The sequence below is a fragment of the Hypanus sabinus genome, chromosome 12, assembly GCF_030144855.1.
Source record: "Hypanus sabinus isolate sHypSab1 chromosome 12, sHypSab1.hap1, whole genome shotgun sequence".
NCBI classification, from domain to species: Eukaryota; Metazoa; Chordata; class Chondrichthyes; order Myliobatiformes; family Dasyatidae; genus Hypanus; species Hypanus sabinus.
Window position 1 is genome coordinate 96,253,011 of NC_082717.1, and position 25,092 is coordinate 96,278,102.

Genomic DNA, 25,092 nt, shown 5'->3' on the forward strand with positions numbered 1-25,092 from the left:
CACTTCCACTGTTTTTTTTTATTTTGATTTTACTTAGTGAACTTGCTCATTACCTGACTATTTTGTGATGTAGAACATTTTTTTTCAGTCAAACATTTTGTGATGTAAAGCATTTTTTTCAGTATTGTCGAGATCTTACTGAAAATAGGCATGGCTGCTTCATTCACTGGAAAATACAAATTAGAAGAGTAGAATTAGGCTATTTGGCCTATCGAGTCTACTATGTTGTTCCATTGTGACTAATTTATTATCCCGCTCAACTGCATTCCCCTGCCTTCTCCCCTAGCCTTTGATGCCCTGGCTAATCAAGAACCTGTCAACCTACACTTTAAATAAACCACGTGACTTGGCTTGCACAACCGTCTATGGCAATGAATTCCACAGATTCACTCTCTGGCAAAATAAATTCCTACTCATCTTTGTTCTAAAGGGTCATACTTCTATGCTGAGTCTGTGCCCTTATTGGAAACATCCTCTCCATGTCCACTCTGTCTAGTCTTCCTAAATATTCAGCACATTTCTTCTTATTCTTCTAAACTCCAGAGAGTACAGGCCCAGAGCCATCAAACGCTCCTCATACTGGGATTAACCCTGACCTTCCAGGGATCAATTCTCGTGAACCTTCCCTGGATCCTTTCCAATGCCAGTGCTTCCTTTCTTAGATAAGGGGCTCAAAACTGCTCACAATTACTATTAAAGGAGTAGATCTTGGTCAGTTTAAAGTAAAGTCACAAATCAAAGAAAGCTAATGTAAACCTAGTGCTTTATCTCCTGAAGGGGTGAGATACTGAGTCAACTAAAATACTCATCAGCCTTAAATTGGTTGTGCTAAGGCTTAAGTGATCTCCAACTGGCCCACTGATTAGTTTAAAGATAATAAAGATCAATCTGTTTCTATAAAGGGCACTGACTCATGAAGGTAAACTTCTCCAGTATTTCCACATACCTTTATTCTGTCCGGCATGGTCATTATTTTAAAGGAAAATGCTGAATTTATAAGGGTAAAGTGTTGAGCCAGGTGTTGTATTGAGAATTATCAGTTAAAGCTCTATGTAATCAGACATCAAACGTTTAATTACCATTCCTTTGTGAAAACAAAACCAAGTAATTTCCACGGGGTGGGGGGGGCGGTTTATTTGTGATGAATGCAGAGCTTGAGTAAATTATATGTAACTATATGTATTTAGATTCCATGACATGAGCCGAAATTTATTTATATGAAAGTGACAAAATATAGGATGTAAAAATGCCAATTGAAATTAACATACTATCCTTTTTCTTTATCGAATCTTGCTTCAATTGTAGTATATTTTGATAATGCAAACATAAACTTAATTATTGTTTCATTTTCTCAAACATTAACTGTGTTATTGGCAGCAGAATAATGAAGAAAAGGAACCCAATCTCTGCCTTAATTTTTCTAAATTTCTTTTGTTCCTCCTTCATTGAGGTTCTGGATCTTGATAGGTATAGCCTGTACCTTGCTGTGCTGAGTGAGGTAGTGAAGGTGCTTTCAGTGGATAACCCAAGGAGAGGGTCCTGGATGAGGAGTTTCATCTCTTCTCTGACACAGGCTTCAATTCGACATCTGCAGGCTGCAAATGACGACAAGGTATGCTACCTTAACCTGCTGTTGTCTGCCACCACATCCAGTCTGCACTGTCCACTCCATCAAGTCCAATCTTCAATCTTAATTCTACTCATAATTGGTACGTAATATTACCTTTGATTCATACCTGCAACGTATGCTTTTTCTCACTGTTCCAGCATGTTGTTTTGTTTTTCCCTCTCCACCTCATTCATCTCTTAACTTGACAATTGTATAAATTTGTTCATGTTGATCTCTGCCCTATTACAAATGTTTGTTTGTTCTCTCCACTCCTCCTCCTCTCTAAAGGTTAGTTGTTTCTATTTTACAGGATCATTGATCTGAATTTATACCTGATTTGCACTGTCTCATTTTGTTTCAACTTCCCAGCATTTGCAGTTATTCCCCCCCCCCCCCCAGTTACAGGTCACAATTGGCTCTGCATTGATGCAGTTACTCTTATGCGAACTTATTATCCAGAACTTTGCATATTAATGGATATTTGTCACCCTGCAGTTACTGACCTCCTGCCAGTGGAAACAGTTTCTCATTAAAATAATTATGCTTTTATCTGAGGTATAAATGCGGTTTCGTTATAACTCTGCAAAAAGATCAGAAAGGTTATCATGTGTTATCAAAAGATTATCAAAAAATTATCATGTGAATATGAATAATTTATAAGACACATTTAATTCTTTAAAACCTCCATATAAAAATGTCAACTTTGAGGAAGTGTGCCAGTTTTCCGCTAATGAACAAATACTGAGTATAGAAAAGTATGAAACTGGCTGATACCACATATCTGGAAACAGATAAAATTTACTTTAAGCCCTCATTCCTGGTTATTCATATTTTGTAGAAATAATTGTACCTAAACTTCTGGATGATTCATTTCTGTTTCAGCTGCTTGCCTTTTCTCATCTTGCAATATAGCAAGACTTACCTGCTACCTTTAATAAAATTTAGGGTGGTGCACATGTGAAGCTGCTATCTGATGGCTTCAGCAACCAATGTTCATTCAAGCACCATCACCACATTCTACCAGTGACTGGGTTTCCTCTAGGTGCTCTGGAGTTACTCTCACAACCTAAAGATGTGGGTTCTTATTCTTCAACCATCAGGCTCCTGAACCAGAGTGGTGACTTCACTCAGCTCAACACTGAACTGCTTCCACAACCTATGGACTCACTTTTAAGGATTATGTTCTCTGTCTTATCATTCATTATCTATCTATTTATTTATTTATTTATTTATTGTGTTTGCACAGTTTGTCATCTTTTGCATATTATTAGATTTTGTGTGTAGACTTTCATTGATTCTATTGTATTTCTTTGTTCTATTGTGAATGCCTGCAAGAAAATGAATCTCAGGGTTGTGTGGAACATGGTGGCATATACGTCCTTTGTTAATAAATTTACTTTGAGCTTTGAATTTCAAACTAAATTAACTATTGTAAATTAAGTGGAGATGAGTGGTAAGATCAAGGGGTATATTGTTGAGAATATGCAAAATACAATGGAAGGGGATCAGATTAATGGAAAAAAGGAGGCTTGATTCTCAATGTAGGCTGCATGGGCTATTTCTGAACAGAATAATGGAGGACACGTTGAATAAATATGATTTACGTGGGCTTCATTTGGACATTGTGCAGGGCTCTGCATGGTTGGTTGGTCTAGGATGCTAGGGAGTATTGGCAAATTAAATTCAAAGTTGGCTAAATGATAGGAGACAGAGGGTGCTATTGGGTGGGAGATTTTCTGACTCCAAGTGCTGTACGTACACTGGTCAGTGCTGAGGCATTTGTTGTTTGTTATATGCAGTAAATGACTGGGATGAGAATGTAGGTGTTCGAATAAGTAAATTTGCACATAACATGAAAACTGGTGAAGTCACAGACAATGAAGAAAGTTGAACAAGGATATATTGCAACATAGATCAGCTGTAAAGTTGGGTGGACTTGTGTCAGGTTTCATCCAGACATATGTGAGGTTGTAGCGGTGTGCTAAACACAGTGCTGGAATAACGACACGCAGACGGTGAGTTGCAGTTGCATTAAAGCTTTATTCAAACTTCGCGGCCTCGCTTTTAAGCCTTCCTGTTTCCGCCCTCCCCGGGCAGGAACACTATAGGGTGCGCATATTCACAGTCCCTTCCCGTGCATGGGCTTTTCCCCTTGCTGGTGAAGAAGGCCCTTTTTGGGGCCGGCCTTCCTGACGGCACGCACCATTTTGTGAACTGGTTCGAGTGCGCTGGAAAGTGGGTCGCCACATAACCCCCCCAGAACCGGCGATACACCCCCCAATGTCCACAGTCTGAGTCGGTCTCTGTTTGGGAGGTCTGCCTCTGCACTGTGGTGGCTGAGCCCCGACTGGCTGCACCAAGTCCATGTGGGCCAGTTTGAGTCGGTCCACTATGAAAACCTCTTTCCCCCCAATGTCCAGAACGAACGTGGAGCCATTGTTCCTGATCACCTTAAACGGCCCCTCGTAGGGCTGCTGTAGCGGTGCGTGATATCCGCCCTGGCATACAAAAACAAACTTAGTTATGCAGGTCGGGCTCTGTCCATGCTGTGAAGTGGGTATGGGGGCCAGGTTACTGAGCCTGTCACGTAGTCTGTCCAGGACTGCTGCGGGTTCTTCCTCCTGCCCCCTTGGGGCCGATATGAACTCTCCTGGGACAACCAGGGGTGCGCCGTACACCAACTCGGCCGACAAGGTGTGCAGATCCTCTTTGGGCGCCATGCGGACTCCGAGCAGGTCCCAGGGAAGTTCGTCCGCCCAGTTAGGCTCTTCGAGGCGGGCCACGAGAGCCGTACTTCAGGTGACGGTGGAAACACTCCACCAGTCCGTTCGACTGTAGGTGGTAGGCAGTTGTGTGGTGCAGCTGTGTCCCCAAAAGGCTGGCCATAGCTGACCACAGGCTGGAGGTGAACTGGGTGCCTCTGTCGGAGGTAATGTGGGCCGGTACACCAAAGCGAGATACCCAGGTTGTAATCAGTGCTTGGGCGCAGGATTCGGAGGTGGTGTCAGTGAGCGGGACTGCCTCTGGCCATCTTGTGAACCAATCTACAATAGTTAGGAGGTGCCGTGCTCCTCACAGCACTGGCAGGGGGCCCACGATGTCCACAGGAATGTGGTCGAAACGCCGGCAGGTGGGGTGGAACTGCTGCGGCAGGGCTTTGGTGTGCCACTGCACCTTGGCTGTTTGGCACTGCATGCACGTTTTGGCCCATTCATTGACCTGCTTGCGGAGACAGTGCTAAACGAACCTGTTGGAGACCATCTGGACGGTTGTCCTGATGGAGGGGTGTGCTAAGTTGTGAATGGAGTTGAAAAGTCGCCGCCGCCAGGCTGCTGGGATGATGGGGTGAGGTTGGCCGGTAGCCACGTCACACAGTAGGGTCCTCTCACCTGGGCCTACAGGGAAGTCTTGGAGCTGCAAACTGGAGACTGTAGTCCTGTAACTAGGGATCTCATTGTCTGCCTGCTGCGCCTCAACCAGCGCTGCATAGTCCACCCCCTGGGACAGGGCCTGGATGATAGTTCTGGATAGGGCATCCACCACGACATTGTCCTTTCCCGAGACATGCTGGATGTCTGTCGTGTATTCGGAGATGTGGGACAGATGTTGCTGCTGGCGGGACGACCAGGGATCGGACGCCTTCGTGAACGCAAAGGTAAGCGGTTTGTGGTCCGTGAACGCGGTGAAGGGCCTACCTTCTAAGAAGTACCGGAAATGCCGGATTGCCAGGTATAGTGCCAACAGCTCCCGGTCGAAATTTGAGTTCAGGTAGTCGTAGGTGTTTGCTGAAGAACGCCAGGGGTTGCCAGCGACCCTCGATGAGTTGTTCCAGCACATCACCGACTGCTGTGTTGGATGTGTAATGTATTATGTGAGTATTCATAGGTCAGAGTGCGTATGATGTCAGAACGCGGGGTTTTTAAAATGGAAGTCTGGTGAATAAATGTGTGTGTTTAATGCTGTGGTGTCCGAGTCACATTAACGCTACATGGTGTCAGAAGAAAGCGAAAAGGAAAGGAAGAGAAGACACGTAAAAAGATATCACAGTTACAGCCACCGTCGAGTTTAAGTCTACGAGGGAATATTGCTGAGAATTGGAAGGCATGGCTCCAGCAGTTTGAGCTGTTTTGCACCGCTAGTGGCGTAGATGACAAGACGGAGAAAGTGCAATGTGCTACGTTTCTGCATGTGGCTGGAGCAGAGGCAATAAAGGTTTGCAACACGTTTATCTTCCAAGAGGGTGAGCGAGATAAAATTGAAGTGTTGAAGAAAAAGTTTCAGGATTACTGCGAACCGAGAAAAAACCTACCGTACATTCAACACATTTTTTACGAGGGCTCAAGGACCAACAGAGACTATAGACGCCTACGTAACAGATTTGAAGAACAAGGCAAAAAACTGAGTTCAGACAACTGCATGATTCTTTAATATGCGACAGGATTGTATGCGGCATATGAGATGATCATGTGAGAGGCAGGCTGTTGAGAGAGGCGGAGCTTACATTGGAAAAAGCGATTGATATGTGCCGAGCTAGCGAGATCACGTTGAGTCAGGTTAAAATGTTTAATGAAGAGACTGAAGTATACAAAATAAAAGCTGTGAAAACTGACAAGAGTAGGACAAAGCCAGCTCCACAGGATAATCAAAAGGAAGTTAACTGCAACAGATGTGGTTATAAACATGGATACAGAAAATGTCCAGCCTTTGGTAAGACATGCAAATTATGCAGAAAGAAAAATCACTTTGCCAAGATGTGCAAATCGCAGGAGCAAGCAAGGAAAATGCATGCTGTGGAACAGAGTGAGTGCAACAGTGACATGTTCATTGGAACAATTGAAGTGGAACAGGAGGTATGCATCAAGAATATTGATAATGCAGAGATGGATGTTGAAGATGAATGGACTCAAGATCTGATAACAAACAGGAGGAATGTGACATTTAAGCTTGACACTGGGGCGAAGTGCAGTGTAATGTCAGCAGAAATATTCAACTCACTGGACATCAGAGGAAAACTTGGAAAATCCACCTGCAAGCTTGTTGCATATTTTGGCCACAAGACAGCATCATTGGGAAAGAAAACACTCACCTGTGTGTATAAAGGACAGAAACACAAGATGGAGTGTGAGATTGTGCAACAGCATGTTTAGGCAATACTAGGCAGAGCAACATGCATAGAGCTTGGCCTGGTGATGCGAATCTATGGTGTTGAGAAAGAAAATGACTTTCTCAAAGACTTTGCTGACTTGTTTTCTGGACTAGGATGTGTATCAGGGAAACACCATATCCAGATTGATCCAACTGTTGCACCAGTCGTGCATGCTCCGATGAAGGTTCCAGTAGCTCTCAGGGATCGAGTAGTGGAGGAGCTACACAGAATGGAACAGATGGGAGTCATAATGAGAGAAATAGAACCGACCAACTGGGTGAATAGTATGGTGACAGTGGTCACAGAGAAAAAGATTAGGATTTGCATGGATCCACAAGATCTCAACCAAGCCATCAAAAGAGAGCACTATCTGCTGCTCACGGTTGAAAAGGTTGTCTCCCGCATGCCTAATGCAAAGTATTTTCAGTATTGGATGCAAATCAAGGTTTCTGGCAGATCAAGCTGGATGAAGAAAGTTCCAAATTATGCACTTTCAACACGCCCATAGGGAGATATCGTTTCCTGCGTCTACCCTTTGGGATTTCTTCTGCATCAGAGGTATTCCAGAGGTCAGCGGCACAAATGATTGAAGGCCTGGATGGAGTGGTCAGTATCATTGATGATTTGCTGATATGTGGTGACACCATTGAGGAGCATGATCAGAGATTGAGGAAGCTTCTGGAGAGAGCACGTGAGTACAACCTAAAACTGAACAAAAGTAAATGTAGGATCAGAACTACAGAGATCAAATACATAGGTCACGTACTCAGCGCTGATGGGCTCAAACCAGATAATGAAAAGGTCAGGGCTGTGGTACAGCTACCACCACCTGAAGACAAGCAAGGACTTTTGAGGTTCATGGGCATGATACAGTATCTTGCCAAGTTCATTACCAACTTATCGGAGGTCAGTGCTCCACTTTGAAAGCTACTAGAGAGTAACACTGAATGGCATTGGGAAGATGAACAAAAGAAAAGTTTTGACACATTGAAGCAGTTGGTTACCAATGCACCAGCACTCAAGTTCTATGATGTCAATAAACTGGTGACAATGAGAGGGTGTTTCCACGTAGAGATACACAGGACATTTCCACGGATACAGACATGGAAACAAACGACACCAAGAGTGAGGGGCGTGACAAAACCCCACGATGCAATGATGGTGAATGTTCGGCGCAGACAGACCGAGGTAGGAAATGCAGACGCAGAGGTTACTTGAGAGACTGACTCTGAAGGACAAGCACAGTCACAGTTCTATCTCACAAGGTCTAGGAGACAAGTCAAACTTCCAGCTAGATACAGAGACTAGATCTACCTACAGTCTCGCACAGTTTGAGACAAAATCACACAAGTTATAAGTTCCAAGGTGTGAAATAAAAGGTTTATTAGTCTATGTTGGTAAAAGAAAATATACTGCTGTTAGTATTGTAAGATACAATGTAGAATACAGTAATAAGAAGTTAAATTTTTATTAGTTTATGTCATGGCTGTTGTAATGTTAGAAAGTCATACCTAGAGGCATTGTTTTGGTAATTCACAGTATTGTAAAAAAAACTTAAGGGGGGATGTAATGTATTATGTGAGTATTCGTAGGTCAGAGTGCGTATGACGTCAGAATGCGGGGCTTTTAAAATGGAGGTCTGGTGAATAAATGTGTGTGCTTAATACTGCGGTGTCCGAGTCACATTAATGCTACGGGATGTGTCCACTGTGACGGCGGTAAGGATGTCTGTTCTGGGCTGCACTAGCATCGCGGCATTTGCCAAGGCTTCTTTGGTTTTAACGAAAGCAACTGCAGCCTCCTCGTCCCAGGTAATGTCCTTGCCCTTACCCAACATCAGGGTGAACAGGGGGCGCATGATTCAGGCTGCTGAGGGGAGGAAGCAGTGGTAGAAATTCACCATACCCACGAATTCCTGTAGGTCTTTGAGTGTGTTGGGTCGGGGGAAGTGGCGGACTGCGTTTACCTTGGCGGGCAGAGGGGTTGCCCCGTCTTTAGTAATCCTGTGGTCCAGGAAGTCGATGGTGTTGAGTCCGAACTGGCATTTGGCCGGGTTGATTGTTAGGCCGTATTCACTCAGTCGGGCGTAGAGTTGACAGAGGTGGGACAGATGCTCCTGATGACTACTGCTGGCTATGAGGATGTCCTCCAAATAGATGAATGCAAAGTCCAGGTCACATCCCACCGCGTCCATGAGCTGCTGGAATGTCTGTGCAGCATTCTTTAGGCCGAACAGCATTCAGAGGAATTCGAAAAGGCCGAATGGAGTGATGAGTGCTGTTTTGGGGATGTTGTCCGGATGCATTGGGATTTGATGGTATCCCCGGACGAGGTCTACCTTGGAAAAGATCCTTGTGGCGTGCAGGTTTGCTGCAAAGTCCTGAATGTGCGGCACAGGGTAGTGGTCCGATGTTGTAGCCTCGTTCAGTCTGCGGTAGTAGCCGCATGGTCTCCAGGCCCCTGTTGCTTTGGGCACCATGTGCAGGGGGGAGGCCCATGGGCTGTCGGACCACTATATGATCCCCAATTCCTTCATCTTCATGAACTCCTCCTTCTCCAGTCGGAGCTTGTCCAGGGGAAGCCTTTGAGCACGGGCGTGAAGGGGTGGTCCCTGGGTCGGGATGTGGTGCTGTACTCCGTGTCTGGGCATGGCTGCTGTGAACTGTGGTGCCAGAACCAATGGGAAATCCGCCAAGACTACAGCGTGATGTCCAGTTGTGGGGCTGGCAACTTGGCTTCACCCAGAGAGAACGTTTGAAAAGTCTTGGCGTGGACTAGTGTGTTCCCTTGCAAGTCGACCAGCAGGCTATGAGCTCGCAAAAAATCCGCCCCCAGGAGTGGTTGGGCCACGGTGGCCAGTATGAAGTCCTACGTGAACCGGCTGGAGCCGCACTGTAGCCACACCGTACAGGAGCCGTAGGTCCGTATTGCGCTGCCATTTGCGGCCCGCAGGGTGGGTCCCGGTTCTCTGTTGCGGGTGTCATAACTCGGAGGTAAGACGCTGATCTCGGCCCCAGTGTCGACCAAAAAGCAGTGTTCCGACTGTTTGTCCCAGACATGAAGGAGGCTATCCTGATGGCCAGCCGCCGTAGCCATCAGCGGCAGCTGACCCTGGTGTTTCCCAGGAAGTTGCAGGGAGGGCTACAGCAGCAGGCTTCTGTGCCCCACTGCTGGTGGTAGAAGCACCATTCTTCGTTGGCCTCTGCACTCCTGCCTCTGGGTTTTGTGGGCTCTGCTACTGGGCCTGGTCTGGTCTGCTGTTGGGCACGTGGCTTGGTGATCTGTGCGATGGACGCCCCACTCTCCTCCTTAGCTTTTCACAGCACATCTGCCCGGGCCGCCACCTTCCGGGGGTCGCTGAAATCCGCGTCAGACAGCAGCAGGCGTATGTCCTCGGGCAGCTGCTCTAGGAACGCCTGCTCAAGCATGAGGCAGGGCTTGTGTCCTTCAGCCAGGGCCAGCATCTCGTTCATTAATGCCGACGGCGGCCTGCCTCCCAAACCATCCAGGTGCAATAAGCGGGCAACTCACTCGCGCCGTGAGAGTCCAAAAGTCCTTATGAGCGGGGCTTTGAATGCTGTGTATTTGCCGTCCTCCGGGGGGCGACTGTATGAACTCCTCAACCTGGGGCGGTCGTCTCCTGGTTGAGGGAGCTCACCACGTAGTAGCAACGTGTGGAATCCGAAGTTATCTGCCGAACGTGGAATTGGGCGTCTGCTTGTTGGAACCATAGGTGAGGTCGCAGCGTCCAGAAGCTTGGCAGTTTTAACGAACCTGCATGAACAGATGCGGCGTCGTTCATCTTCAGTCCAAATATCGTTTGGGCTGTCGGGGTCACCAATTGTAGTGGTATGCTACACACCGCTGGAATAACGACACGCAGACGATGAGTTGCAGTTGCATTAAAGCTTTATTCAATCTTCGCGGCCTCGCTTTTAAGCCTTCCCGTTTCTGGCCCCCCCCCCCCCCGGGCGGGAATGCATATTCACAGTCCCTTCCTGTGTGCGGGCTTTTCCCGTCGCTGGTGAAGAAGGCCTGGCGCCCTTTTTGGGGCCGGCCTCCCTGCCGGCGCGCACCGTTTTGTGAACCGGTTCGAATGCGCTGGAAAGTGGGTTGCCACAAGGTAATGCTTTTGGTAAGTCAAATTCTAGTTGGACTTTAGAAATATACATAGCTCACTCAATGTGTGAGACAGGTGGAGAGAGTAGTGAAGAAAATATTTGATGTATACTCCTCCTTCTATTTATACATTAATATGTGCTTCCCTCCTACACAGCCCATAACCCTCCAGTTTTTCCAACATCTGTGTGTGTATTTGAGAGACTGTTTAAGATCCCAAATCTATCATCCTCTACCACCACTACCAGTATTGTATTGCAGGCATCTGCCTCTGTGTTGAAAACCCTGCCTCTGACATCTCCCTTAAGCTTTCTTCCACCCAGCTTAAGCACTGCCTCCCTGGGAAAAGGTTGTTCACTCTCAATCAAGTGTTAGAGGAGGTGGTAGTGCACTCTGTCTGTGTTAATTGAAACAATCTGTTAGAGATAGATATAATTACAAAGTTTAAAAAAAAATTTTGAAAGGAAAGATCAAGGAGGATATGCACTCAGTGGCCACTTTATTGGATACAGGAGTGGAACCCGGTGTGGCCTTCTGCTGCTGTAGTCCAACCACTTTAAGGTTTGATGTGCTGTGATTTCTGCTATGTGTTGTAACGCATGGTTATTTGAGTCACTATCACCTTCCTGTCAGCTTGTACCAGTCTGGCCCTTCTCCTTTGACTTCTCTCATTAACGAGTTTTTGCCCACAGAATGGCTACTCCCTGATAGTTTGCTTTTGTTTTTTGCACCATTCTCTTAAAACTCTAGGGATGGTTGTGTGAGATCAGCAGTTTCTGAGATACTCAACCACCCTGTCTGGCACAAACAATCATTCCACAGTAAAAATCACTTAGATCATATTTCTTCCCCATTCTGTGTTTGCTCTGAACAACTGAACCTCTTGATCATGTCTGCATGCTTTTATACATTAAGTTACTGCCACATGATTAGCTGATGAGATATTTGCATTGATGAGCAGGTGTACAGGTGTACCTAATATAGTGGTCACAGAGTGTAGGTCCAATGGGATTAGCATGGTTTCTGTTGATGAGGGGATCTTGAAAGGGCCCATTTCTATGTATGATTCTATGTCTCTATTCTCTCTAACTCTATAATTAAAATCTGAAGTCATACAAGTCTTGGATTTATTGGAGTGGGTCAGAAGTTTGAGTTAAGAAGACCCTAAGGTCAGGGACGTCTTGGATCGCATCTGCAACATTTTGGAGAGGGAGAGCAGCCAGATGTCTTGGTACATATTGGTACCAATGACAGGAAGGAAAAGCAATGAGGACCTGAAGGGAGAATTTAGAGAGCTAGGTAGAAAGCTGAGAAGCAGGACCTCCCAGATTCTGATTTCTGGATTGCTGCCGGTGCCACGCGCCAGTGAGGGCAGAAATGATTTGGCAGATAAATATGTGGCTGAGAAGCTGGTGCAGGGCTTCAGGTTCTTGAATCATTGGGATCTCTTCAGGTGGAGGTATGACTTTAAACAAAAGGGACAGGTTGTACCTGAACCCGAGGGGACTAATATTCTTATGGGCAGGTTTGGTAGAGCTGTTGGGGAGGATTTAAACTAATTTGGCGGGGGTGGGAACCGGAACAAAGGGATTCAGGATAGGATGATGGTAAAAAAGCAAAGACAGTATGCACTCAGACTGTCAGGAAGGGCAGGGAGATGATAAGACAAAATCGCAGCCAGCAGGGTGAGTATCAGTATATGTCGTGAAATTTGTTAACTTTGTTGCAACAATATAATGCAATACATGATAAAAATAGAAAGAATTTTTCTTCAGGTGCTATAGTTTCCTCCCACAGTCTGAGGAAATACCAGTTAGTAGGTTAATTGCTCATTGTAAATTGACCTGTGATTGGGCTGGCGTTAAATTGGGGGTTGCTGGGCAGCACAGCTTGAAGGGCCAAATCTCAATACAGGGCCCATGATGGAGCTAATTTTAAAAACACCTGCAACTTACTTCAAACCCCAACCACCCCGCACCCCCACCCCACCCCTATACCAGACAGTGACGCAGCTAGTCAGAATGCTCTGCATGGTACAGTTTTCAAGTTTTTTTAGGTGACAAACAAAATTCAATTTTGTTAGTTGCTGGCTGGTGCATTTAAAATTCACTCCAGTTTTACTAATTTATATTAATTGCGTTTAAAATATATTTAATCTTGATGTGAAAATTTATGGAACCACAAACAATTGTCACTTACAGAAGGTGAAATAAAGTATCTGATTTTGTTGAAAGTTGCTTACTTTTTTTTGTCATAGATCCTAAAGCTCAAGAGACAAATCCAGATGGTGGTTGCTCAAGCCTCTTTAGCTTGGGTTTCCAGGATGACTGCCCAGTATCCAGAGCTGCACCTTGACTCCCTTGATGTAGTCAAGACGCTAGGAAAATTGGTCTTGATTAACCCTTTCAACCATAAGCTTGAGAAGCCTTACTGCAGCAACAAAAACAATGGGTAAGAAATAGGAGAAGATGCAATTTTAATAATCAAATTCAATGTGTAGTGTAAAAATGTAATATTCATTTTGTTTTGCTATTTATAACATACCCCTAATAATAAACATAAGAGGTTCTGCAGTTGCTGAAAATCTCGACCAACATGTAAAAAATGCTGGTGGAACTCAGCAAGTCAGGCAGCATCTATGGAAATCAATAAACTGTTGATGTTTAGGGACTGTAACCTCCTTCAAGAGTGGAAAGGAATGGGGAAGACGTCAGAATAAGAAGCTGAAGGGGTGAGGAAGGCATAAGAGCTGGCAGGTGATAGTGAGGTGGAAGCTGGAGGGGAAATGAAATAAGAAATTGGACGATGATAGGGTGAAAGATAAAGGACTGTAAGAGGAGGAGCAGGGACCTCTCCTCCCCTTTTTTTCCCATGGTCCACTGTACTCTAACAGGTTCCTGTGTCTTCAGACCTTTACCTCTTCTACCTATCATCTTCTAACTTCTGAAGAGTCTCTGTGTGTGAAATCTCTTGACCTAGCTTAGACAATAAGACATAGGAGCAGAATTAGGCCATTCAGACCATCGGGTCTGCTTCATCATCATAACCGATTTATTATCCCTCTAAACCCCATTCTCCTGCCTTTTCCCCGTACCCTTTGATTTCTTGACTAATCAAGAACCTATTGACCTCCACTTTAAATGTATCCAACGACTTAGCTACCGCAGTCATTTGTGGCAATGATTTCCACAGATCCAAGAAATCCCTCCTCGTCTCTGTTCTGAAGGGAAATCTGTCTATTCTCAGGCTGTACCTTCTGCTCCTAGTCTCCCCACTATAGGAAGTAATCCTTTCCACGTCCGCTCTATCTACGCTTTTAAATATTCAATAGATTTTAATGAGATTCCCCTTTCGTGAAACTTAAACTCTAGTGAGTATAGGACCAGAGCCATTAAACACTATTCATATGTTAATCCTTTAATTCTTGGGGTCATTCTTGGAAGTCTTCTTTGGACCCTCTTTAATGCCAGCACATCTTTTCTTAGGTTACGTCCACACTAGGCCGGATAATTTTGAAAACGCCAGTTTTGCGTAAAAACGATAGGCATCCACACCCGGTGTTTTTAAAAATACCTCAGTCCACATTAAAATAGGTATTTGGGCGAATCTCCTCCTACTGGGCATGCGCGCAAGACACAGCTACTGAAAACAAGTGAAGAGGAAACGGTATACTATTTCCGGTTCCACAGCGGCATTGTGCTATTTCCATTGGTCAAAAACTAGAGTACCTACAACAACAGCGAAACAAAGTTTTCTTTGAGGATGTCTTTGAGGAATACGAAGAAAACCTCCGCTGGTAAATCTGGCCGGACTTCTTCACTTGGACAGGTGATGAAGTCGAGCTGCTTCTGCGAGTTACAAAGTCAGCAAAGCAGTGGCGACGCGGACTGGGGGTCGTGCCAAACCAAATGCTACAACATCCTTGACCGTTATAAAGAACAGTACCTCACGGCAGAGCAGTTGGAATCTCTGGGTAAGGACTACCCGCACAAATTGGATGATATAACCAAGACATTATTGTAACCAAACTTAAGGCCGCGCTGCTGGCGTGTCATGACAGCATTTTTAAAAAGCTCTGGTTACCCTGTACACACTACACTGCCCAACCGGCGTTTTCAGATTTACACACTCTGGAGAGTGTTTTAGAAAAGCTCAGTTTTCGGGGGAGGAAAACACCGCTTTAGTGTGGGTGGAGGGTCAAAACAAAGAGAAAAAGCTTCGGTTATGAATTTATCTGGTCTAGTGTGGATGCAGTCTTAGATAAGGGACCTAAAACTGCTCACAATACTTTAAGTGTTGTCTGACCAATGCTTTATAAACCAACAGGCATTTATATTGCTTTTGTATTCTAGTCCTCTCAAAATGCTAATATTACATTTTCCTTCCTCACCACTGATGGAACTGCATGTTAACCTTCAAGGAATCCTGCACAAGGACTCACAAGCCTTTTTGCACCTTTGATTTCTGAATTTTCTCCCTGTTTAGAAAACAGTGTGTGCCTTTATTCCTTCTACCAAAGTGCATGACCATAAAGTTCCATGCACTCTCTTCCATCTGCCACTGATTTGCCCATTCTCCTAATCTGTTTAAGTCCTTTTGCAAATACCCTGCACCTCAACATTACCTGCCCCTTCACCTATTTTCATATCGTCTGCAAACTTGGCCATAAAGCCATCATCAAGATAATATGTGAAGAGAAACAGTCGTAACATTGACCCCTGTGGAACACCTCTTGTCACTGGCAGCTAACCAGAATAGCCCCTCTTTATACCCACTCTTTGCCTCCTGGCAGTCAGCTAATCTTCTATCCATGCAAAGAGCTTTCCTCTTATCTTGTTTTGTAACCTCATGTGTGGCATCTTTTCTAAGGCCTTTTGAAAATCCAAATAAACAACATCCACTAACTCTCCTTTGTATTGGTATTTCCTCAAATAATTCCTACAGATTTGTCAGGCAAGATTTCTCCTTAAGGAAACAATGCTGACTTTGGTTATTTTATCATGTGCTTCCTAGTACCCTGAAACTTCATCCTTAATATTAGTGTCCATCACCTTTCCAACCACTGAGGACAGGCTAAATGGCCTATTATTTCCTTCCTTTTGCCTCCAGCCCATCTTAAAGAGTAGAATGACATTTGTAATTTTCAGTCCTCATGTACAGTTCAAGAATCTAGTGAATCTTGAAAGATCACTCCTAATGCTTCCATAATTTCTTCAGCTACCTCTTTCAGAAACTTGTAAGGTAGTGGTGGCTCTGAAGAATAACCGGCTATGTTTTGGCCTACTTTAAGTGCTTTTGTGCACATTGTCTTTCTGGATAAACGGCTTGCAATAGCAGGGTACTATCCCATAGAATTGAAAGTGAAGGGTGTAAGATTAATTCTTATTCTGGCTTTTTCCCCCATTCCCTTCCAGACTTGATGAAGGGTCTTGACCCAAAATATTGACTCCAAGGATACTGCCTGACCTGCTGAGTTCCACCATCATTTTGTGTAAATTCCAAATTAATTTAGTGGCTTAGTAGGCTGTTTCAGTGGATTATTAAAAGGTGATGAAAATATAAATAAAACCTGAAATCTTGAACTTAAGACAGATGGTTGCAAACAATTAGCTGGACAGACAACATCTTTGGAAAGAGAAACAGAGTTAATGTTTCATGGATGTTGGTCACAGGTTGGATGGCGATGCTTGGAAGTAATAAAGGAAGTAATAAAGAATTAAAAAAAAGTTACCTCAAACAGCCTAACAAAAAGGGGTCATCACTTCACTGGTTATAGGTTGACTCATTATAGAGCCTAATGGCCGAGGGTGTTACAGCGCTCATATAGTCCTCTTTGGAGCATCATGGTTGTCTTGGTCTGTTACTAAAAATGCTTCTGTGTCTAGCCAAGGTGGCATGCAGAGGGTGAGAAACATTGTCCAGAATTGTTAGATTTTCTGTCGGGTCCTCTGATCTACCACAGCCTCCAGTGTGCCCAATTTGACTCCTATAACAGAGCCAGTCTTTCCAATTATTTTATTGAGCCTGTTGGCATCACCCATGTTGATGCCATTGCCGCAGCACATCACGACATAGAAGATTGTACTGATGACAACAGATTGGTAGAACATGTGAAGGAGGGGCCTGCATACCCCAAAGGACCTCGGTCTCCTCAGGAAGTAGAGGCGATTCTGGCCCTTCTTGTACAGAGCCTCTGTGTTGGTGCTCCACTCAAGTCTGTTGTCCAGGTGCACCCCCAGGTACTTGTAGGTCCTCATCACATCCACATCCTCACCATCAGTAGTAACAGGGAGCAGTGCTGACTCAGTCTTCTTAAGGTCCATCACCATCTCCTTTGTCTTACTGATGTTGAGCTGCAGATAAATCAGCTTGCACCATTTGACAAAGTCCTCCACCAGGGCCCTCTATTCATCCTCCCGTCCTCCCTTTATACACCCAACTATTGCTGAGTTGTTAGAGAAATGACGTGATTCAGTGTTGTATCTGAAGTCTGGAGGAGATACAAGATTCTGTGGAAGAGATCGAGAATCCTGGAGGTCTGTTGCCTCCCAGGTGCCAGGGTCTGTGATATCTGGGATCGAGTTCTCAGTATTCTCAAGAGGAAGGGTGAGCAGCCGGATGTCGTGGTCCATGTAGGGACCAATGACGTGGTAGGAAGAGTGAGAAGGTCCTGAAAGGTGAGTTTAGGGAGCTAGGTGCCAAGTTAAAGGACAGGACCTCCAGGATAGCAATCTCAGGATTGCTACCAGTGGCACGTGCAGGTGGGTTTAGAAATAGTAAGATAGTGCAGATCAACACGTGGCTGAAGACATGGTGCAGGAGGGAGGACTTCAGAGTTATAGATAATTGGGCAGTTTGCCAGTGAAGGTGGGACCTGTTCTGGCGGGGCGGTTTACATCTGAATTGGAGGGGGACAAATATTCTTGCAGGTAGGTTTGCTAGAGAGGCTCCAGTGGATTTAAACTAGATACGGGGGGGGGGGGGGGAACCAGAGTGTAGGAACAGATGTATGAGAGAAGGAAGAAAAAGAAGACAGTAAAGTTCTTTGTACTGTTAGAGATAAACAGAGAGGAAGAGGTGGAGAATTTCTTAAATGCATTTATTTTAATGCTAGGAGCATTGTAAGAAAGGTGGATGAGCTTAGAGCATGGATTGATACCTGGAAATATGTTGTAGCTATTAGTGAAACATGGTTGCAGGAGGGGTGTGATTGGCAACTAAATATTCCTGGATTTCGTTGCTCAGGTGCGATAGAATCGGAGGGACAAGAGGTGGAGGTGTTGCGTTGCTTGTCAGAGAAAATATTACAGTGGTGCTCTGGCAGGATTGATTAGAGGGTTCCTCATCTAGGGAGGCTACTTGGGTGGAATTGAGGAATGGGAAAGGTGTAGTAACACTTATAGGGGTGTATTATAGGCCACCTAATGGGGAGCAAGAATTGGAGGAGCAAATTTGCAAGGAGATAGCAGATATTTGTAGTAAGCACAGGGTTGTGATTGTGGGAGATTTTCATTTTCCACACATAGACTGGGAAGCCCATACTGTAAAAGGGATGGATTGGAGTTTGTAAAATGTGTGCAGGATAGTTTTTTGCAGCAATACATAGAGGAACCAACTAGAGAAGGGGCAGTATTGGATCTTCTGTTAGTGAATGAATTAAGTCAAGTGCTGGAGGTATGTGTTGGGGAGCACTTTGGGTCCAGTGACCACAATGCCATTAGTTTCAATATAATTATGGAGAAGGATAGGACTGGACCCAGGGTTGAGATTTTTGATTGGAGAAAGGCTAACTTTGAGGAGATGTGAAAGGATTTGGAAGGAGTGGATTGGGACAATTTGTTTTATGGGAAGGATGTAATAGAGAAATGGAGGTTATGTAAAGGTGAAATTTTGAGAGTACACAATTTTTATGTTCCTGTTAGGTTGAAAAGAAAGGTTAAAAGTGAGAGAGCCATGGTTTTCAAGGGATATTGGAAACTTGGTTAGGAAAAAGAGATATATCTACAATAAATATAGGCAGCATGAAGTAAATGAGGTGCTCAAGGAATATAAAGAATGTAAGAAGCATCTGAAGAAAGAAATTAGAATGTCTTTGGTAGGTCATATTAATGTTAAAATGTATGTTCTCCCCAAATTTTTTTACCTATTTCAATCTATCCCAATTTTTATTCCTAAATCTTTTTTTTGATTCCTTAGACTCTATTATTTTGTCATATCTGTGGCAGAATAAGCGCTCTAGAATTAATAAAATCCATCTCCAAAAATCTAAAAAAGAGGGTGGCATGGCTTTACCTAACTTTCGTTTATATTATTGGGCAGCTAATATACGTTGTGCTACCTTCTGGTCTTTCTTCCATGGCCAACCCGAGTGCCCTAACTGAGCTCCACCAAAGAATTATCTATCTCTGCATTTCTTGGCTCTGCACTCCCTAGTAGTCTGCCCAGATCAATAGCTAATCCTCTTGTTAGACACACTTTGCGTATATGGGCTCAGATCAGGAAATGCTATGGTTTCCAGGGGTTTTCCGTTTCCAGCCCTATTGCTCATAATCACCTTTTTTTACCTACTACATACGATTCAGCATTCCAGGTTTGGTATAGGAAGGGCATTAGACATTTTGAAGATCTTTTCATTGATAATCGCTTCGCTTCTTTTCAGCAGCTCTCTGTTAAGTTCAATCTGCCCAATGCTCATTTTTTCAGATATCTCCAAATCTGACACTTTATTGCTCCTTTAATTCCTAACTTCCCTGAAATGCCTGCGAAAAATGCTATGGACCTATTTCTTTCCATGAATCCACTAGGTAAAGGCTTAATATCAATCATCCGAGATAAACTAGCGGCCTTACGATGGGCCCCCATGGATAAAATCAAAATGGCCTGGGAGCAGGATTAAATATCTCCTTAACGGAGGAGAGCTGGGATTCAGTTCTCAAATCGGTTAACTCAACCTCTCTTTGTGCTCGCCACTGCCTTTTACAGTTTAAGATTGTTCATAGGGCCCATATGTCTAAATCTAAACTATCTCGATTCTACCCTAGCGTTAGTCCGCTCTGTGATAAATGCAAGAGGGGCGTGGCCTCTCTCATTCATATGTACTGGTTCTGTCCTAGCTTGGAGAAATTCTGGAAAGATGTCTTCACTACGTTATCGTGTATTCTGAATCAGCACCTAGAACCAAACCCCTTAATTGCTCTGTTCGGTTTTTGGGGCGAGACAGATTTATGTCTGGGTCCGACCAAATGCTGAATATTATCCTTTGCCTCTCTTCTGGCTAGATGCTTGATCCTCCTCAGATGGAGAGATGCTGCCCCGCCCACTCATGCTCAATGGCTTAACGACATCATGGCCTGTTTGGATCTTGAAAAAAATTCATTATTCAGTTCTCAGTTCGGATCTAAAGTTCCATAAGGTCTGGGGACCTTTTATTGAGTACTTTCATAACCTTCCTCTTGACTAGGGTTTTTTTTTCTTTTCGGTCCCTTGCTTTCAGCTCCTTTTTTTTTTCTGGTAGAAGGCATTATTATCCTCTGTTACTGAGTTTCTCATTTCTTTAAATTTGGCCTTTTCCCAGTTTGGAACCTCAACCCGAGGACCAAATCTATCTTTAGCCATGATCAAGTTGAAACCAATGGTGTTATGATCACTGGAGCCAAAATGTTCCCCTACACACAATTCCGTCACCTGTCCTAACTCGTTTCCTAATAGGAGATCTAATATTGCACCCTCTCTGGTCGGTACCTCTATATATTGATTTAGAAAACTTTCCTGGACACATTTTACAAACTCTAACCCATCTGAACAGATGGGATCTGTCTAGTATGGGAGTCCCAATCAATATATGGAAAATTAAAATCCCCTACTATCACAACCTTATGTTTCCTGCAGTTGTCTGCTATCTCTCTGCAGATTTGCTCCTCCAATTCTCGCAAACTGTTGGGTGGTCTATAATACAACCCCATTAAGGTGGTCATACCTTTCCTGTTTTTCAGCTCCACCCATATGGCCTCAGTAGACAAGCCCTCTAATCTGTCCTGCCTGAGCACTGCTGTAACATTTTCCCTGACTAGCAATGCCACACCACCTCCCCCCCCCCCACCACCCTTCATCCCTCTGCCTCTATCACATCTGAAACATTGGAACCCTGGATCATTAAGCTGCCAGTCCTGCCTCTGCTGTAGCCAAGTTTCACTAATTACTACAATGTCATAATTCCACATGTCAATCCACGCCCTCAGCTCTTGAGCCTTCCCCACAATACTCCTCGCATTGAAATAGACACATCTCAGAAGATCATTACCACCCCACACAACCCTTCTATCTGTGACTTTGCATGAAACTTTAACATCATGTATTTTCTTTTACCCCCGCCCCACTATTTACTCTGGCACTCTGGTTCCCATCCCCCTGCAAATCTAGTTTACCCCCCCCCCCCCAATAGCACTAACAAATGTCCCTGCAAGGATATTGGTCCCCCTATAGTTCAGGTGTAACCCGTCTCTCTTGTACAGGTCCCACCTGCACCAGAAAAGGCCCCAATGATCCTGAAATCTGAAACCCTGCACCAGTTCCTCAGCCTTGTGTTCATCCTCCAGAGCATCCTACTCTTACCCTCACTGGCACGTGGGACAGGTAGCAATCCTGAGGTTACCACCCTTGAGGTCCAGCTTTTTAACTTCCTACCAAGCTGTCTATACTCACTCTTCAGGACCTCCTCTCTCTTTCTTCCTATGTCATTGGTACCGATGTGTACCATGACATCTGGCTGCTCACCCTCCCATTTCAGAATGCTGTGCATGCAATCAAAAACAACCCTGACCCTGGCACCTGGGAGACAACAAACTGTCTGTACCTCTAACTATCGAGTCCCCTATCACTACCACTCTCCTCTTCTTTCCCCCTCCCTTCTGCACTGCAGAACTGGACTCGGTGCCAGAGATACGGCTGCCGCAGCTTGTCCCAGGTAAGTCATCCCCCCAACGGTATCCAAATTGGTATACTTGTTTTTGAGGGGAATGGCCACAGGGCCTGCTCTGCCTGCCCTTTCCCCTTCCCTCGCCTGATGGTAACCCAGTTACCTGTGCGCTGCTCCTTTGGCGTAACTACCTACCTGAAACTTCTATGTATAAACTTCTCATTCTCCTGAATGATCCGGAGGTCATCCAATTCCTGCTCCAGTTCCCTAACACAGTTTGTTAGGATCTGCAGCTGGATGTACTTCTTGCAGGTGCCATTCTCAGGGACACCAGAGGTCTCCCTGACTTCCCACATCCTGCAAGAAGAGCATTCCAACATCCTGTCTGGCATTCTCTCTAATTCTAAACGAAAAAAACTAAACAAAAACAAACGGAACCTACCCTCGCCCTTGTTGATCGTCCTTTGCACTCCAATGTGCCCTAGAGAGTGTATTTACTGTGATACAAAGTTCAATTCCTGTGTTTGGGTTCACTACATGTGTTCCTTGTACTATTTTTATGTTTTCCTTCCCTCACTGTCTTTTTTGCAATTTCATCCACGCATGCATTTCCATGGCTTTTCATGGTAGTCATTTTGGAGCAACTTTTACAGTTTAATACAGCTGTTGTATAACATCCGTAAGTTCTGGTACTAGTTGGCCTTTCTTGATTGGGTTTCCTACAACCACAAGCAATGCTCTTTGTTTCAATAACTTTTCAAAGTCATAAATAACTCTGAAACCATTTTGAGAGTCAGAGTAGATATTGGCTGATCTTCCTTCAGCCTACTCATAGGCTTTAATCTAAGCTGTCAGTTCTACCTGTTGCACAGAGGTAACAGGAGTTACACTTCCTGATTGTGTTATTTCAATTCCAGAAAGAAATGCCCGTCTAACCATTTGAAAACCTTTCTCAGTCGTTGAGGAGCCATCAGTGTATAGAATCAGATGATTGGCAGAGCAATAACCAAACTTTAAAACACTTTCAGTTGCTCTTCATTAAAAACCACTGGATTGTCTGAGCATTTACTGTCCTTCAGCAAATTGTTAATTGGTTGAGCAGTAGTTGATGGACATGCCACTAGTTTGTCAATACATTGATTAACAGTGGTGTCATCTTGATGCTGTTTGTCTAAGACCATAAGACATAGGACCAGAATTACACCATTCAGCCCATCAAGTCTGCTCCACCATTCCATCATGGCTGATCCCAGATCCCACTCAACCCCACCCCCCCTTGATGCCCATCAATTTTTGCTTTAAGTATACCCATGGTTTTGTCCTCCACAGTTGTCTGTGGCAGAGCACTCCACAGATTCACTACTCTCTGGTTAAAAAAAAAATTCCTCCTTCCCTCTGTTTGAAAGGGGCACCCCTCAATTTTGAGGCTTTGGCCTCAAGTTCTGGACACCCCACCATAGGAAACATCCTCTCCACCCGCCTTATCTAGTCCTTTCAACATTTGGTAGGTTTCAATGAGATCCCTGTCACTGTTCTAAATTCCAGTGAGTATAAACCCAAAGCTGCCAAACACTCCTCATATGATAAACCCTTCATTCCTGTAATCATGCTGGTGAACCTCCTGTGGACTCTCTCCTCATCCTTTCTGAGATATGGGGCCCCAAACTGTTGACGATACTCCAAGTGCAGCCTGACTAGTGTCTTAAAAAGCTTTAGCATTATCTCTTTGTTTTTATATTCTATTCCCCTTGAAATAAATGCCAATATTGCATCTTTCTTCTTTACCACAGACTCAACCTGTAAATTAACCTTCTGGGAGCCTTTCACGAAGATTCTTTTCCTCTGCACCTCTGGTGTTTGAACCTTCTCCCCATTTAGATAATTGTCTGCAATATTGTTCCTTTTACCAAAATGTATTATCATACATGTCCAAACACTGTATTCCATCTGCCACTTTTTTGCCCATTCATCCAATTTGTCTAAGTCCTTCTGCAGTTGCATTGCTTCCTCTGCACTACCTACCCCTCCACCTGCCTCTGTGTTATTGGCAAACTTTGCCACATAGCCACTCTCCAGTATCTAAATCATTGACAAACAATGTGAAAAGTACAGGTCCCAATACTGACCCATGAGGAACATCACTACTCACCAGCAGCCAACCAGAAAAGGCCCCCTTTATTCCCACTTGCTCCCTCCTGCCTGTCAGCCATTCCTCTATCCATGCCAGTGATTTTCCTGCAATGCCATAGGATTTTAACTTGTTAAGCAGCCTCATATGAGGCACCATACCAAGTGCCTTCTGAATATACATGTAAATGACATCCACGGCCTTTCCTTTGTCCACCCTACTTGTTACTTTCTCAAAGAACTAACAAGTTTGTCAGGCAAGGTTTTGCTTTGCAGAAACCATGCTGACTTTGATTTATTATTAGTCTCCAAGTACCCTGAACCCTGAAATCATATCCTTAATAATAGACTTAAATACTTTCCCAGCCACTATGGTTAGGCTAACTGGCCTATAATAATTTCCTTTCTTTTGCCTTCCTCCCTTCTTAAAGAGTGGAGTGACATTTGCAATTTTCCAATTTTCTGGAACCATACCAGAATCAAGTGATTCTTGAAGGATCATAATCAACGCATCTATCTCTTTAGCAACATCTCTTGGAATACTGAGATGTAGTCCAACTGGTCCAAGTGACATCTACCTGAAAACCTTCTAGTTTGCCTAGCACTTCTTCCTTTTTTTTTGTAATTTATTAATTTTTTATTGAAGTTCATCATCAAACAAATGTTTCCATAAGATGTATTTCAGACATTGTACATATATATCATATAATCATATATGTCACAAATCTCCACATTGTATTTATCTGAGGTATACACTTATAGAAAAGAGTGGAGAGAAAAAACAAGTAAAAGGAAAAAACTGTACAAGTAGGGAGTGATTTTTTTTTACAACATATTCATTGATTTGTAAGAATAAAATCAGGCCTATGAGGCATTATGTAGTTAAACCATTTTTCCCAGTATGAATCAAAATTGTTCTAGCTTATGATTAACAGATACTGCTATCTTCTCCGTTTTGTAAATGTCCATTGTAATTTCCATCCATGCATTTAAAGTTGGGCTCTCCTGTGATAACCATTTCCTAGTAAGAGTCTTTTTACCAGCCACCAACAGTATATTCATTAAATATTTATCTCTTTTCAACCATTCTTGAGGTATATATCCAAAATATATGGTGTTACTCTCTAAGGGTATTTCACATTTAAAGATGTCTTGTAATGCATTGTGTATCTCCCT

General features: G+C 44.0%; 1 protein-coding gene across 3 annotated transcripts in view; it reads left to right on the plus strand.

Moving 5' to 3' along the window:
• The window catches only part of tarbp1 (TAR (HIV-1) RNA binding protein 1), a 379,243-nt gene that overhangs the window by 118,789 nt on the left and 235,362 nt on the right, over positions 1-25,092 (plus strand). For all 3 annotated transcript variants that reach the window (XM_059986503.1, XM_059986502.1, XM_059986501.1), the window contains exons 14-15: positions 1,451-1,612; positions 13,132-13,325. In XM_059986503.1, the coding sequence (XP_059842486.1) occupies positions 1,451-1,612; positions 13,132-13,325 (356 nt within the window). The remainder of the gene's footprint in view (positions 1-1,450; positions 1,613-13,131; positions 13,326-25,092) is intronic.